Source organism: Pongo abelii, chromosome 3 (assembly GCF_028885655.2).
Source record: "Pongo abelii isolate AG06213 chromosome 3, NHGRI_mPonAbe1-v2.0_pri, whole genome shotgun sequence".
NCBI lineage: Eukaryota > Metazoa > Chordata > Mammalia > Primates > Hominidae > Pongo > Pongo abelii.
This window is the reverse complement of record NC_071988.2, coordinates 87,821,016-87,837,233: the sequence shown is the minus strand read 5'-3', so window position 1 is coordinate 87,837,233 and position 16,218 is coordinate 87,821,016. Positions and strand designations below refer to the sequence as shown.

At 33.8% G+C, this 16,218-nt stretch overlaps 1 protein-coding gene and 1 long non-coding RNA gene across 2 annotated transcripts in view; one reads left to right on the top strand and one right to left on the bottom strand.

Annotated features, from left to right (window-relative positions):
* LOC129059166 (uncharacterized) overlaps window positions 1-16,218 on the top strand; it is a 256,202-nt gene that overhangs the window by 1,385 nt on the left and 238,599 nt on the right. The window contains exons 3-4 of the mRNA XM_054554767.1: window positions 15,416-15,516; window positions 15,791-15,912. Of these exons, the coding sequence (XP_054410742.1) occupies window positions 15,416-15,516; window positions 15,791-15,912 (223 nt within the window). The remainder of the gene's footprint in view (window positions 1-15,415; window positions 15,517-15,790; window positions 15,913-16,218) is intronic.
* On the bottom strand, window positions 4,333-14,486 carry LOC129058791 (uncharacterized). The gene is made up of 2 exons (XR_008524194.2): window positions 11,950-14,486; window positions 4,333-8,202 (listed from the first exon to the last, which is right to left on the bottom strand). It is a non-coding gene; the product is annotated as an uncharacterized LOC129058791 (long non-coding RNA).

Here is a 16,218-nt window from a genome sequence, read left to right as displayed (position 1 = left end):
TGAAGACATTCTCAGACAGACAAAAAACTTTGGGAGCACTGTCTTCATTGGGTCTGCCCTGAAATTACTAAAAAGAACATCTGTCAGGCAGAAGAAAAATGATTCAAAATTATGAATCAAGGATAAAGAAAGAATTAAATGTAATATAAAAGATAAAGCTACAGATACATCTAAATAAATACTGACTATATTAAAATAAGAATACTAATGTCTGGTGGAGTGTTTGTGTGTGTACATATATACTTATGTATATGTGTGTGTATATATATACTTATGTATGTATGTATACATGTGTATATACATGTGTTTATATATACATCTATATATGTGTATATATACATATACTTAACATAATATCTAGTGTGGCAAAAGTGAAAGTAATACAATTAAAATATTCCAAGAGTCTTTTATTTTTTGGAAGAAAGAAAAAGTCCTAATTTGTTTTAGACTAAGGTAAGTTAGGATAAACTTTATGATGTCTACTAAAATAATAAAGAAATAGCAATAGTCTAATTATCACATTAATAAAATTGCAAAAGAAATGATAAATAGCTGATAAGGAGGAATAAATTCAAGAGATATATTATTCAACATGGGGACTATAGTTAATAACAATATAAAAATGAAAGTAATAGATTAATCAAAAAGAGACAAGAAAGTAGAAAAAAAGTAACATAGAAAAGTGGCCTCAGTAGAAAAAGAATAGTAAGTTGGTATTAATCATGATATTAAAAACAAATGTATCACATGCTGAAATTAAAAGGCAAAGATTTACATATATACACATATACATAAATCATTTCTGTTCGACTTTCAAAATAAGGATGTTGTAAGTAAAAAGTATATAAAAAGGTATTTATGATTAGTAACCTAAGGAAATTGGTGCCTTTATACTAAAGCAAACTAACGTCTTCTTGAAACCAAGAAGCACAGCTAGAGTTAAGGTAGGACATTTCACAATAATGAATCAATTCATTGTGGAAATATTACAATTTTATACTGCTATGTACATAACATAGCTTCGTAGCCTTAAAATCTTAAAGAAATTCAAAGTAGCTAATACAAAATAGTAAGAAAAGCATACTAAAGAAGTCAGTAAGGAAATAGAAAATTGGAATGTCATTAAGAAATGTAAGACAATAATGTCAAATGTGAACATATGACTCCAGCACTCATGCTTGTCAACTGCACAAGGAGCACTTAGCAAACTTTTATGCTGAACAGCAGGCTATAAAGCAAAAACTTCAGTAATGTTGAGGAACTGAAATCATAATGGGTAGGTTTTCTTACCATTGTAGAATTAATCCAGAAATTAAGTACAAAACAATAACTTTTAAAATTCGAAAATGTTTAGTAATTAGCAATGCATTTAAACATAAAACATGTATCATAAAGGAGTGATTAAGTTAGGACATATATTCCACCGAGTACACGCACACAAAAAATAGATACTTAAGGATGTGAAAGTCACCAAACACATCCAAAAGAGAAATATTTATAGACATTCATGCATCTATGATCAAAGAAAAGCTGAAAATCAGTGATTCAAGCATTTTGTTCAAAGAAGAGAGATGTAATCTTAAAGAGAATAGCAGATAGATAATGAAATATAAAATATAATATGGATAATTAAATCAAAGGTGGGTCTTTTGAAAAGACTAATACATACTCTTCAAAATGCTGACAGTGTGGGCTAATAAAATGAAAAACAAATGCACAACACTCCCTCCACTAAAGTAGTCTAGAGGCATAACTTGTCAGTACCAATAATAGAAACAGAGATATCCTTTAAAATTTATGGTCATCAAAAGAACAATAAGAGAATGGGATAAACACATGTATGCTAAAAATAAGTGAAATGAGGCCAGGTACATGGTTCACACCTATAATCTCAACATTTTGGGAGGCCCAGGTGGGTGGAGCACTTGAGGCCAGGAGTTCGAGACCAGTCTGGCCAACATGGTGAAACCCTGACTCTACTAAAAATACAAAAATTAGCAATGCACGGTGGTGCACAACTGTAGTCTCAGCTACTAGGGAGGCTGAGGCAGGAGAATCGCTTGAACCCGGGAGGCAGAGGTTGCAGTGAGCCAAGATTGCCCCACTGCATTCCAGCCTGGGTGACAGAGTGAGACTCTATCACAAATAATAATAATAATAATAATAGTAACAATAAAATGAAATTAATCCTCATATAAAAATGAACGCAGTGACAGAAATGACAAAATGCTGCATCTTGATCAAGCTGGGATTATTCTCGAAATGCGAGGATTTAGCATTCATATATCAACCAATATAATATGCCATATTCACAAAAGATAAGTAAACAATAGAATAGAAGCTAAGACAAATAGAAAACTTCTGTCGTATTTTCAATAAAGGCAGAAACAATCCATTTCATAAAATTCATAATATTATCATAACATTTCTTATCCACCTAAAGATTTAAGAAACTTCCTATTTAAGAGCTTCAGTTTTGTTTTTCTGTTTTTTTGACGGAGTCTCGCTTTGTCGCCCAGGCTGGAGTGCAGTGGCATGATCTCGGCTCACTTCAACCTCTGCTTCCCGGGTTCACGTCATTCTCCTGCCTCGGCCTCCTGTGTAGCTGGGACTATAGGCACCCGCCACCACACCCGGCTAATTTTTTGTATTTTTTAGTAGAGACAGGGTTTCACCCTGTTAGCCAGGATGGTCTGGATCTCCTGACTTCGTGATCCGCCCACCTCGGCCTCCCAAAGTGCTGGGATTACAGGCGTGAGCCACCGCACCCTGCCAGAGCTTCAGTTTTTGTTAGAGCCAAGGTGGGGTGGGGGGAAGAGGCAAAAAAAAAAAAAAAAAAAAATCCTACGGTAAATATCAGATTAAATTAAAACAAATTAAAAACTTTCCTTGCAAGATCAGAAATAACACATTGCTGTCCACTGTTACTACTTTTATTCTCCTATGTAATATTGTAGTGAAGCCTCAGCTAGTTTAATCAAGCAAATAAATAAATGATAAATAAATATCAAATAGAAATATATAAATAGTATTACTTGATAGTTACATAAATATAAAATAGGATATTAAAAATCTACAAATAGGCTATTAGAATTTCTAAAGAAATTTAGCAAACTTACTGGATGCAAGTAAATATTTTTAAAAACTGTTTCTAAACACCGTACCAACAACAGTTTAAGAAAAAAATATGGCTATTACTTCCAGTAACATCAAAAACATCCCATTCCTAGGAATAAGTTGAATGAAAGAGCTACAAAATCTCTATGCCAAAAATAACAAAAATAAGGGAGTAAAATTAAAGAACCAAATCAATGTAAAGACTATGTTCATTATTGAAAGACTCCGTATTCCAAAGGACAGAATTTTACCCACGTTGTTCTTCAGATTCCATGAAATCCCAATCAACATTTCAACACGTTGTGTATGTGTGTGTGTGTCTGTGTGTGTGTAAATTAAGAAGATGATTTGTATGGAAATACAGTGCTTAGAATAGCTAAGAAAATCTAAAAGAAAGAATAGAATAAAGAACTTTCACTTCCAGACCTTAATACTTATTAGAAAGATCAGTAAAGTGACTGTGTGATACTAGTGTAAGCATAAACATTTAAGCCACCAAAATTGAATGACAAGCCCCCAAACAGAACCACACATGGACAGAGTCTTGATTTGTAATTAAGGTAGCACAACAGGACACTTGGGAAAGATTAGACTTTCCAATAAACCTTGCTGAGTAAACTGGTTAGCCATATCAGGAAAACAAAGCAAAAGAGAACAAGACATAAAGTTTGCCTAACCGTACACCCCCAAACACTTTAATTACAGATATCATTGTAGAAGATAAAAATATATAAATATTTTGGAATATAATATAGAAAAATATGTTTATGCCTTTGCCAAGACTAAACACCAGGAGCAATAAAAATAAAGAAGAATAAAACACAAAGAGCAATAAAAATAAATAAAAATTAAAAAAAAAATAAAGAGAGCAATAAAAATAAAGAAAAAGATTGGTAAATTTAGCCTTTAAAATTTAAAACAACTTTTCATAAAAAAACTATCTACAAAAAGAACAGAATATATTTATAGTACCATACCTAGCAAAGGACTTGTTTCTAGAATATAAAAAAACCCTTTAAATAATCAAGAAATAGAAATGTGGTAGAGCAAATGGAGAGACATTGGAAAAAGGACTTCAGCTAAAACGCTTTGTAGATTAACAAAGACATACGAAAAGCTGCACCACCTGGTCATCAGGAAAATGCAAAATAAAACAACAGTGAAGTACGAACACATACATCAGTGCAGGTAATACATTCTTTTTTCAAAGACCGAAAACACCAATTTTAAGTGAGGACCTGAAGTAAGCAGAGCTCTTATACACTGCTGAGGGGAGTATCCATTTGGAGGATTTTTGATGTTATTGAGTGAATTGAACATGCATATCCCCAGCCATCCCTTACCAGCTTTATTGGACCCATTGATTTCCCTGGGATGACTCACCTGTGCTTGCACACAGTGGCTGTGCCCCAGGAACCACACATGGTCCTTCCTCTTGTTTCTCTACTCTTAATAAGTAACTCTTGCTTGCTTTCAAATACTCTTCTAATATTCTTACATAAAATGTTTTAAGACAGGTTGGAAACATTTGTCATAAATTCTCAATCCTGGCAGGGGGTGGTGGCTCAAGCTTATAATTCAAACACTTTGGGAGGCTCAACCAAAAGGATCATTTGAGACCAGCCTGTGCAACATAGCCAGACCCTGTCTCCACAAAAGTAAATAAACAAATACACAATCAACGTCTTATGTTAAATACAACAAATCAGAAAACAGACCTTATTTTCATGTTGGAGATTTATCAGAAAAACTGTTCTAGCTAAGATAGTGAGGCAGCATGCCTATTACTTAAGAGAAGAAGCATCATAGTGAAGTTCCTTGGAGATCAAATCCTCATTCTACTATGTTCTGAGTCAGTGAACCTGGGCAAATTATTTAATCTATCGGTGGGAACTCATGGCTACATTCTACACAGCCTGCAGCAAACTGAGAACTGTGTGTGATCCTGTGGCATGAACACATAGGTGTGTTCATATTGTGGAATACATAGAGCTGCATTTTTATAATTTCTGTATTTTTCTGAAATAAAGGTTTATTTTAATATTAAAACTTATGTTTTCAACTTAAGGATTTCATAGATTTTCATAAAGTTTACTGCACTAAACTCCAGTGCTGAGCATCGCTCAGTGCTTCAGTTCAGGTGTGAAAATCTAGGAAGGAGAACCTGACCTGATAGGTTGCTCAGAATTTGGGGCAATTACATTTGCAGTTCCAATTTCCCACTGGGTGGGGGAGGGCTAATATAATTGGTGGTACTAACAGAATCTTCTAACAGGTGCATGGTAGATCAGCCCCCTAAGTTATCTGTGATGGTAATAATGTTGCCAAGAATCAATACTAGGCATGGAAAATGAATGAAAATCAAGAGGTGTCTACAACCCTAAATGTTCATCAACAGGCAGTGTTTAAATTAATTATTTTATGTCTACTCTATGTTGTATTAAAAAAAGATATATATGGCAAATAGTGACAAAGAATCACACCAGATTCAGGGGAAGATGAAATGTAAATTTTATGGAAGTATTCATAGGCAGAAACATCAGTGTAGTCCACAGCTCTCTGATGTCTCAGCTTTCCTTGAAAGTGACATACCAGATACCACTGTGGAAATTGCTCCAAGGGAAGGATCCAACCTTCCTACCACTATATAAATCTATAGGCAAGTTGAGAAGAGCCCATGGCACATCCCTTGAGTAGTTCATTGTATAACAAAGGAACATCTCTCGACAGAGATATAGGCTTGTTAATCTAGAGTTCAGGTACCAGCTAGAGGTCTCCGGTTCTTCTGCTCTGATAATTCTGCAGATCTATCAAATTAGACAAGAGGAGAAAAAATTAGCCTCTGGGGACATCCAGGTTTGTCTCTCCTCTGACTGTCCTCTGTCCCTTGAGGACTTATTGGATACACGATCCTACATTCCAGTAAATGTCAGGTTGTAACAATTTCTACAACATGGTCTGTAAGTGGATAAATCAATATGTTTTCTTGCAGCTGGGTCCAGTACACTAAGTAACTTTTGTACCAACATTGCTACAAGTTCCCTTTATGTGCAACGGTCTAATGGCACTCAACTACCTGCAATCTCTCTTTTTCAACTTTTTTCCTCACCCATGGATATATATTTTATACATCTTTATGTAATCATAAATTCTTCTTTATCTTTCCCATATTTAACTTCATTTTAATATTGAAGTAATGCTATATTTATGAATGTTTTATATGTTGTATAATATCACGATCTCATGCTATCCTAAAACGTGAAACGTTTTTGCCTTTTCTCAAATAGTTTGAGCTTTGGCTCAAAAATATTGTCATTATTTTTAAACTGTTTTCTAGTTTTTTGGTAGTTTAAAAATATTTTTATGATCAATTACATAGCTTTTAATTGAAATATTGATGGAATTGAAATATAAATCCTTTATTTTTCAAAATGTTGTATGGTGTAAAACATCATGGGGTCATAGAAACAATGAACAAATGTGACATTTAAAATATTTTATTTCATGTTTACCATAGCACAATATAACAATAATAACCAAAATAACAACAATAATAATATATAATATTTTAATTGATATTTACTCTTTTGGGGGTTATTGTAAGGGTTTTAGTTCAACCTATCATTTAAACTTCAAAAGACCTACCTGAACTTATTATTATAATCATTTAACAGGTAGGTGAACCAATAACTGAAACACAGAGATTAAACAATTTACCCAAGTTCACTTAATTGGAACATATTAGAAAGAGGGTGTTACCCCAACTAGCCTTTCTCCAACACCTCTTCTCTTAACTAACATTGCCCAAAAGACAACCATGTTCTCTGAATAGTAGAAAAGAGAGCTTTATTGGTGCCATCAGTTTGCACACTGGGAAGTGAAAGCCTCCATCATGGGTTAAAGGTGCTCTCTATTTTTTTTTTATTTCCAACTTTTATTTTAAGTTCAGGGGTACATGTGCAGGATGTGGAGGTTTGTTACATAGGTAAATGTGTGCCATTGTGGTTTACTGAGTAGATCATCCCATCACCTAGGTATTAAGCCCAGCATCCACTAGCTATTCTTCCTAATACTCTCCCTCCTTCCACCCGCAACCCTCCAACAGGTCCCAGTGTGTGTTATTCCCCTGAATGTGTCTGTATGTTCTCATAATTCAGTTCCCGTTTACAAATGAGAACATGTGGTGTTTGGTTGTCTGTTCCTGTGTGAGTTTGCTGGGTGATCTCTCTTCAAAACAGGTTGGTTTCATGCCTCACAGAACCTGTATCACACAGTAGAGTCATACATATTCAGCAGGTTTGAAGGTAAAAGCTATAGATATTTATGAGGTGAGCCAAGCACACGTGGAATGGATGAACATATATGTAACATATATCCCATGTTCACTTTGGGGCAGGTTTTAGCATTAAAATATGGTGGACTTTGGCTATTTAAACCAAAAGGTGAGCTGGAGCACACAAAGACAGTTTGTGCACAGCCTCTGTAAGCTGCTGGAATGGGCTTAAGACCTGCAATTGCTTATCAGGAAAGAATGTCTGTAAGGCTGGTCATCTCTCCAGTCAGAGTTGTAGTGGTCCAGGTTGTAAGTCAGAATTGGGAGGGGTCTAATAAATTTCATGACAGCTCTTATTATTAGGGTGTTTAGCAAGAGAGTGTTTTTGTCTTGTAGCTGTAGGAACTTGGAGAGTTGCCATGCCAGCAAACACCTGAGCCCTCAAACTGTAGAGAACTTTTGTTTCTTTAACTTCAGAGTTCACCTTGGTTGATAAAAGGGCATCTGTTTTTGTCTCTCAGATCACACTAATATGCAACCTACCTTCATAACTATCTTAGCTACCATGATGTTTCTGCTAAAGAGGAATAGACAAGACTTGTTGAAGTAGGAAAAGAAGAGGAATGAGGAGAAGGGAATGTGTAGTTCCCAGGGTAGTCACCATAGTAGTGTCAAGAAGGAACATCATATCAAATCAGTAGATCCAATCAAATCAAAGCTTAGTTGGGGGATGAGTCCAAGAAGACGTCTACTGACTGTCATCTTTCTCTCTTTCAAAAATGTTCTTTAATCTGGTCCAATTTTCATGTCAACTGAAAAAAGAAAGGATAGCAGAAAACACTTTTTTTCTAAAAATGAAAACAATAACCAAATGGGACATTATATGTTGGCAGAAATGGGGTAAATAGAGTTAAAAAAAAAAACAAACAAACATGAACACACACACACAGAGACACACACACACATACAAACTGAGAATTGAGATGCTTGACTGCCAGAAGGGAAATAACATCCTAGGAGACAAACAGGCAGAACATCAGACATGGGGAAGTGGAAAGAAGCCTGTGGGCAGAGAAGAGAGCCTGTGTTCCTTTGTAGAAGAGAGAGAATAAGAAGACAGAAAAATTAGACATTACCTGATGTGAATTAAAAAAGAAAGGAACGGTACGTTAGGCGCGGTGGCTCATGCCTGTAATCCCAGCACTTTGGGAGGCCGAGGCTGGTTGATCACAAGGTCAAGGGATCAAGACCATCCTGTCTAACATGGTGAAACCCTGTCTCTATTAAACATACAAAAATTAGCTGGGTGTGGTGGCGGGTGCCTGTAGTCCCAGCTACTCAGGAGGCTGAGGCAGGAGAATCGCTTGAACTCGGGAGGCGGAGGTTGCAGTGAGCCGAGATCGCACCACTGTACTCCAGCCTGGCAACAAAATGAGACTCCATCTCAAAAAAAGAAAAAACAAAACAAAAAAGAGAGAGAGAGAAAAAAAAGGAAAGGAAAGGTAAGGGAAAAGTGATGTAACTGGAATTCTAAAAGATGCAAAAGTGAAGGGAATATATTCAAAAATCCAAATGAAAGCATAATTAGGTATAGTAAATGAATTCATAAGTAATTTGCACAGTAAATTTGAAATAATTTTACCAGCAAATTTAACTATAGACTGACCTATATAAGGTGATAAAACACATGCTAGATAATAAACAAAGGTAAATTATAGATAGGCAACTTCAATAGGATATGTGAATGGCATGATTCAATAAGAGCTTAATTTTCAAACAGTGAGCTTAATTTTCAAACAGTAAGCTTAATTTTTTAATTGTGAGAAATGTACATAACATAAAATTTACCATTTTAACCATTTCAAGTGTTCAGTTTAGTGGCATTAAATGCATTCACAGTGTTGCACAATCATCACCACCATCCTTCTCCATAAATCTTTTCATCTTGTAAATATTAAGTTTTATAAGCTACCAAGTTTAATTTTTTAAAAATGTGTGCAGTATGCAAACCTCTATCATTTGAGGATTGCAACTAAAATCCCCAAACCTTAATTAACTAGACCAAATACATTTATTTATATAATTTTTTTATTTACTCTCCATGTAAGTAAAGCTGACTTAATTCTCTTCAAATAGCTTTTTTTTAGAAAGAGAAGAGAAGTCATTATTACTCTTATTTTAAAATAATAATGAAAAATTTGAAGAACTATGGTAAAATTGGTGCTGGGTTATCTCAATCCCTATCTGAAAAAATATTTTCATATGTCTCTGCCGATTATCAAGTTATTCAAAATAATTAAAATATAGCAGCTATCAGTGAAGTTGCTACACATTTGGCCCCATCAATTTCTCCAAGAACTTTAAAGGCAATGTCATGGACTTTTAATCAAATAGTATGGATGACATATTAATCTTTTCTGTACATAGAGCTTTTCTGATTACTAGAAGACCTCATTCTTTTCAGATCCTAACCTCGGTGAAGCTCAATTTAATCTAGAATTGCTTAAATATATCTTTACATTTTGGACTGGATTTATCTGATGTTATCACTTACTGCTGTTTGTTAACAGCAAAATCAGTAAATTCATCTCAAGGACAAGAATTTTGTTGATATTTTAATGAATATAGGAATATTTGACTTGGAAATTTTTAATTTTGAAGGGGTGTGAATGCTGTTTACATTCAAATGTGACATTTAAAATATTTTATTTCATATTCACCCATATTGTAATTTGTGGATGCTTTCCAGAACTTCTGCCATAGCACAATATAAAAATAATAACCAAGAATAACAATGATAATAAAAAATAATATTTTAATTGATATTTACATTTTTGGGCTTTATTGTAAAGGTTTTAGTTCAACCTCTGATTTAAATTTCAAAAACCTACCTGAACATATTATAATCATTTAACAGGTAAGTGAACTAATAACTGAAACACAGAGATTAAACAATTTGCTCAAGGTCACTTCTCATTGGAACATATTAGAAACAGGGTGTGACCCCAAGACACATTACAACATTATGGAAGATGGTTTAACATAAGCAGCAAACATTATTATTATCCCATATTGTGACTTTCATGTTAGAATTACCATACATCCAAATCCTAGGAATTTGAGTCTCTGTTTTATTTTTTGAATTAGAGCCTTTGTTTTATTGTTGAATTTATAAATATAACAACTGGTCTTAGCTTAACATGTTTACTTATTGAAACTACATTAATAAAATTTACAGCACTTGGGAAGTGAAGCACTGTGTGAAATTACCATTTACCTTAAATTTAAGTATAAAAATACAATCATGTTAATAACTTGTATTTTGCAGTAAGTGTGATATGCCAATATCAAAATTAGTACATTGTGTCAAAAAGAAAATGTGTTCACTACCAGCTTAACAGCCTATAGGAATGGAGAAGAAAACATTTTTACATAAGATGCTATGTAAAGCCATTTTCCACTGTCTGAATCATAAATCACAGGACTAACCTAAAATAAAGAAATAGATTTGATTAGCATTAAGGGATCACTACATCAAGTTATTAAAATTTTGCAAAGTGCCGGGTTGTATATGGATTAATTTTAGCTATTCTAAGGCTTATGAGTTATGCTTGAAAAATTAAATCTAAAAATGTATTTTAAAAAGTATGTAGGATATTTTCAGGGTTACATGGTATTAACCACTAGTGTAAATTAGAAAAATGAGATATTGGCCTTCTTACTAGTTATACATAACCCTATAAAAAATCATCAAAATATGGACAGATATATTAAATAAATGTTCTGTTACAAATACTATAATCCTAAGTAATGACAGATTAATAAATACTATAATCCTAATTACAGATTTTTCAAATTTATATATTTTAGACTTATTATTAAAGTATAATACACATGTAGGAAAGTGCACATGTACATGTAATAAATAAATATGTAGTCCTTCAAAATTACAAAACTTCCATGGCTAATGATAAAAGCTTATTTAAAATATTATGATATAATCTATGTATATATTCATTCTCTATTAACATAGAAGATGTACATTGTTTTGTTCATGAAAAATTTACCTAAATAAAAATATAAAGTAAAAACATTATAGTTAATAATGTGTAAAACTTAAAAAATAGTAATTTTTAAATGTCTTGATAATAATTACTTTTATAAGTAAACTATATACACATAGATTTCAGTTCTCTTCCACACAGCCTTCAAGTGGACCTCATTGTGTAGTGTGGACCCATATGAGGGACCATGATATGTGTATGTGTGATTAGCAAGATTCTTTTTAGTTTATTGTCTTTTTGAAATTTGTTGTATTGCGTATCACATCTGTCAAGACATCTGTATCCTCCAGGTGATATTCTGAATTTATAGTTCTGTAGTTACAGAATTTCTTTTTTATTTTAAAGGCATTATGATCATTAATACTCCTGTAAGGAAATATTCTACTTGTTGTTTTTCAAAAGAACATATGTTCTCATACATATTTTCATGAACAACTTACTTTATTAAACTTCAGTTTTTGTTTTACTGAGAAAATTATTATTTGAAATTCTTACCATCATGCTGGAAAATCTTTTGTACAATACAGCAGTTGAAGTGACAACTTCATATTCACAAGTGTTTGTAATTCCTATAAAATAAGGAGGAATGATCCATGTTTGATTAATGTTGTAATATAAAGCTACCTATAAGAAACAATATAAAGGACACTTTGATATCTGCCAAAATTATGCTACTTAAATTTCTTTTAAACACCCTAAGCTTGTCTTTTTAAAATAATTAAGAAAACATTGAAAATTTATTTTGCCATTATTTATTTCTTCCTCATTTGTATATTAATTATAAGAAATTACAACATCTTAATTAAAATATTACGTATCCACTAAGTACTAATTCTTCATGTAGAGTATACTGGCACATAATTCATTTTCTCATGTTTGCAATTAGATATTTTCCATTATATAATTTTTTTTTAAAAATGCATAACCAAAACAAAATATTCTGTATAATAATTATATCTGATGAAGTCAGCTTATAATTGTCTTTAACAATGATATATTTGGATTTGACACATAATGTTTAGTTTTTATAGTTAAACATTAGTATTTTAAAGTTTAAGATAAATTAATATTTTAATTTTCACTGTTATTTTCCTTGAATAATAACATCCATTACCTTAGATGTTATCAACTATTACCATCAACCAGTGCTTCTGCAGTATAACAGTATTATAGCAGTTTCAATTCAAAGTAAAGCTAATGTTCTGTCAATCAAAGGAGATGCTGTAAAAACCTAACATTTGTTTATACTCATCACAGAAAATATAATATAAATCAGTAAAGTTTAATATGTTATTAAATTCTTATTCTTTGAACACAAGTAATCTATGCATTATGTACACTGAACCTTCCAATAAACTCTCATATTTGATTTATCACAGAGCTCAATAGTTTAACTCTTTTGCTTATAACTCATTGCAAGTAAATGTCTTTTGACATTAACAGAGACCACGGTTTGTGTATAAGAAATGAACACACATAGTCTATTTTTGTTTTGTTTAAATCCTTTTCCTCCTATTGTCATTCTTTATTTTGTCAACTTTTTTATTACACTGGTAGCTACTATCTTTTGAATATATTTCACACATCTTAATTTGTAAGGGGTAGCAATCCTCATTAATTACATTAAATAGTTAAATAATAAAACTGCTATTTGTTAAATACTGCTATATACTGGGGACTGTATTAGATTACTTATTCTCCCATTAAATTAATTACTATTTTTTAAAATCTGGGAAGTTTTGACTGTAATTGGGAGTTGAGGTTCACATGGGTTTACCATGGCTTCCTTTGCACCATGATGATCATTGGAGAGTAATAGTGATATTACAACAAAGAAAATCTAAGTGAAGTGATATGATACAAAAACGTGTCATGTAATTTTGAAGGGGATGGATACTACGCATTATATTATATAGTGAGCTGAAGTACATAAATTTTAAACTAAGATAATGGAATGCCTTGGACAATGACACTAAACATCGGCTGAGTGAGAAAAAGTGGCCTACACTGTAGTGTATGTGGCCATAAAATTGATTTTTCCATTTTGTGCAAAAGCTTATCACTAAGCATGAGTTTCAGGGACAAAACTATAAGTAATAACATTGGAGCATTAATCTGCTATCATTCTATTTATAGAGAGCTGATAGAATTGGCCATAATATTCTGGTATTTCTAGTAAAATATAATTTCTGCTGATAAAACTATAATTATTCACCGTTGTAAAATTCCAATTAGAAAGATTTTATGTCAGAAAACATATGCTAGAAATAAATATAATGTCTAGAAATATATAGAATGTTATCTATGTAGAAATATGTATATAGAGAGTATACAGTCACCCCTTGAACAACATGAATTTGAACTGTGCACATTCACTTATACATGCATTTTCTTCTGCCTCTGCCACCCCTGAGACAGCAAGACCAACCCCACTTCCTCTTTTCCCTCAGCCTACTCAGCATGAAGATGATGAGGGTGAACATCTTTATGATAATCCACTTCCATCCAATGAACAGTCAATGTATTTTCTCTTTTTTGTGATTTTCTTAATAACACACATAAACACACATAATAATATACATACACACACATTTCTAAACATTGAAGAAAAGATCAAGCCCACTTAGATATAATTGGATTTCTTTCCTAATTTCATAATAAAATAAAGATTAGTGATTTGATGTAGTATTCACCAAATTATTATTTGAAGCAATGGAAATTACAGTTATGAAAATACAGTTTTAGCACATTTCTTAGTGAGAGAAAAATCAGAATAACATGCAAGGATAATGAAAAGAGGATTACCATTAATGAAAATGAATTTATAACAATACTTTTTTTTTTTTTTTTTACAAAATATGCTAATTTTACTACTTTGTCATACACTGGCAACCTCTTTAACATCTAGAGACTAGATGTTGAAAAATTAGGACTATTTGTCCATTATATACACTATATACAGAGGAAAACAAAATGCACAAAACATATAGAAAAATGGTGTCTGAAAATGTCCAAGTATGAACATACTAGTATATTACCTTTTGCAGTTTCTTCCCTCTCACCTCCTCTAAACCGTTGAACAAGTATAGACATTACTATACTGCTCACAAAGGTGGCTTCACAATTCAATTTCCAAAAGTATTTCCTATGAATTTTAACAAAAAGATATTTACAAAGTGGTATTTTACTACCTCTACATTTAGCATACATCGGGCACTTCTAAACATCTAGATAGACTAGATGTTTCAAGTAAGGAGTTAATTTGTCTACTACGTATACAGCAGTCTTGAATAAACTGCAAACGTGTAACAACAGTTATAATTTGAAAGAGTCTTCCAAATGTGAACATTCTGGCCTAGAACCCTTCCCATCTCCATCAACCCAGAAGACATCAAATTTTTAGAAGACAATCTTTCCTAGGACTTGTAAAACAAAATGTACAAAATATATTAGTTTACTAACTCTACTTTTGTCATACACTGGCAACCTCTTTAACATCCAGAAAGACTAGATGTTGTCAATTAGGACTCGTCTGTCCTTTATGTACACTATATACACAGATAAGTAAAACAACATGCACAGAGATAATGATTCATCTTGCCTCGCTGTAAACAGGATGGCATAGAGCTCTCTGCACCTCCCTCTCCTCTGTCCTCCCCTGAACCACTGCACAAACACAATGAGTATTACTCAACAGGTGATTTGGCCATTTCCCCCAAAAAACATTTCCTATGAATTGTAACAAAAAGGTATTTACAAAATGTGATTTTGCTACCTCTAATTTTAACATATCAGGCACTTCAGAACATCTAAAAAGAATAAACATCTCAAAAAAGCTTAACGTTGTCAACTATATACACAGTAGTGAGGAATCAAATGCACACGAAACAATGGATAGAATATGAAAATGTCTTCTAAATATGACCAGTCTAGCACAGAACCTTCTTCTCTTCCTTCTCAGGTCTTCCAGCTCCATGTCGTCTAACCCACTTAACAAACGTGGACGTATCGCTTCCAGAGGCCGTGTTAACTCCATTTCCAAAAGTCATCTCCAGAAGACATGTATTTTCTATGATTTCTTTTAAACAAATAAGAATTTACAAGAAGTGTAACTTTCTAACTCTATTTTATCATACGTCGGCAACCTCTTTCCATCTAGAAGGGCTAGATGTGACAAATGTTTTCTATTAAAAGGTTGGGGTGGAGTTGAGAGCAGCTTTTTCATATTATATACACAGGCCTTCCATAATCGGCCAGTAAATCTTCCCAGAGGGTGGTGGGCATTTCCAACGGGCCAAAAGTGGCCTGTCATTCTACCATTTCTCTCTTCCGACAGCAAAGTCTGGGAGAACTAAGACCAACCGCCCGATGGCCGCTAACCGTTCCACCCGTCGTCGTTCGCAACCTCGCTCACCTTCCAGGTCCCTTAAGGCCTTTGTCCGTTGTCGTCAGGACTAGGTAGGTCTCGCCCAATGGCGACAGGGTGGTCACCCGGGAACCGGATCTGCGCGGCTCCGTGGCCTAAAGAGGCGGCCGAGACTGCTTGCGTCCCTAGGCCACCTTCCCGGGCCCTCCACGCCTTAATGGCCTCCGCCGCGCGGCGTTCGAGCGGCCGCCATACTTCCTGGCCCACCACGCCCAGCGCTGCCCAAAGGCGCTGCGTCCCGTCGGCTTTGCGGGGGTTTCGTCGAAGCCGGGCAGGCTTGGGTCGGGAGACCCCGCGGCCGGCGGGGTCCGGGCTGGGAGACGCCACGGCCGCCATCA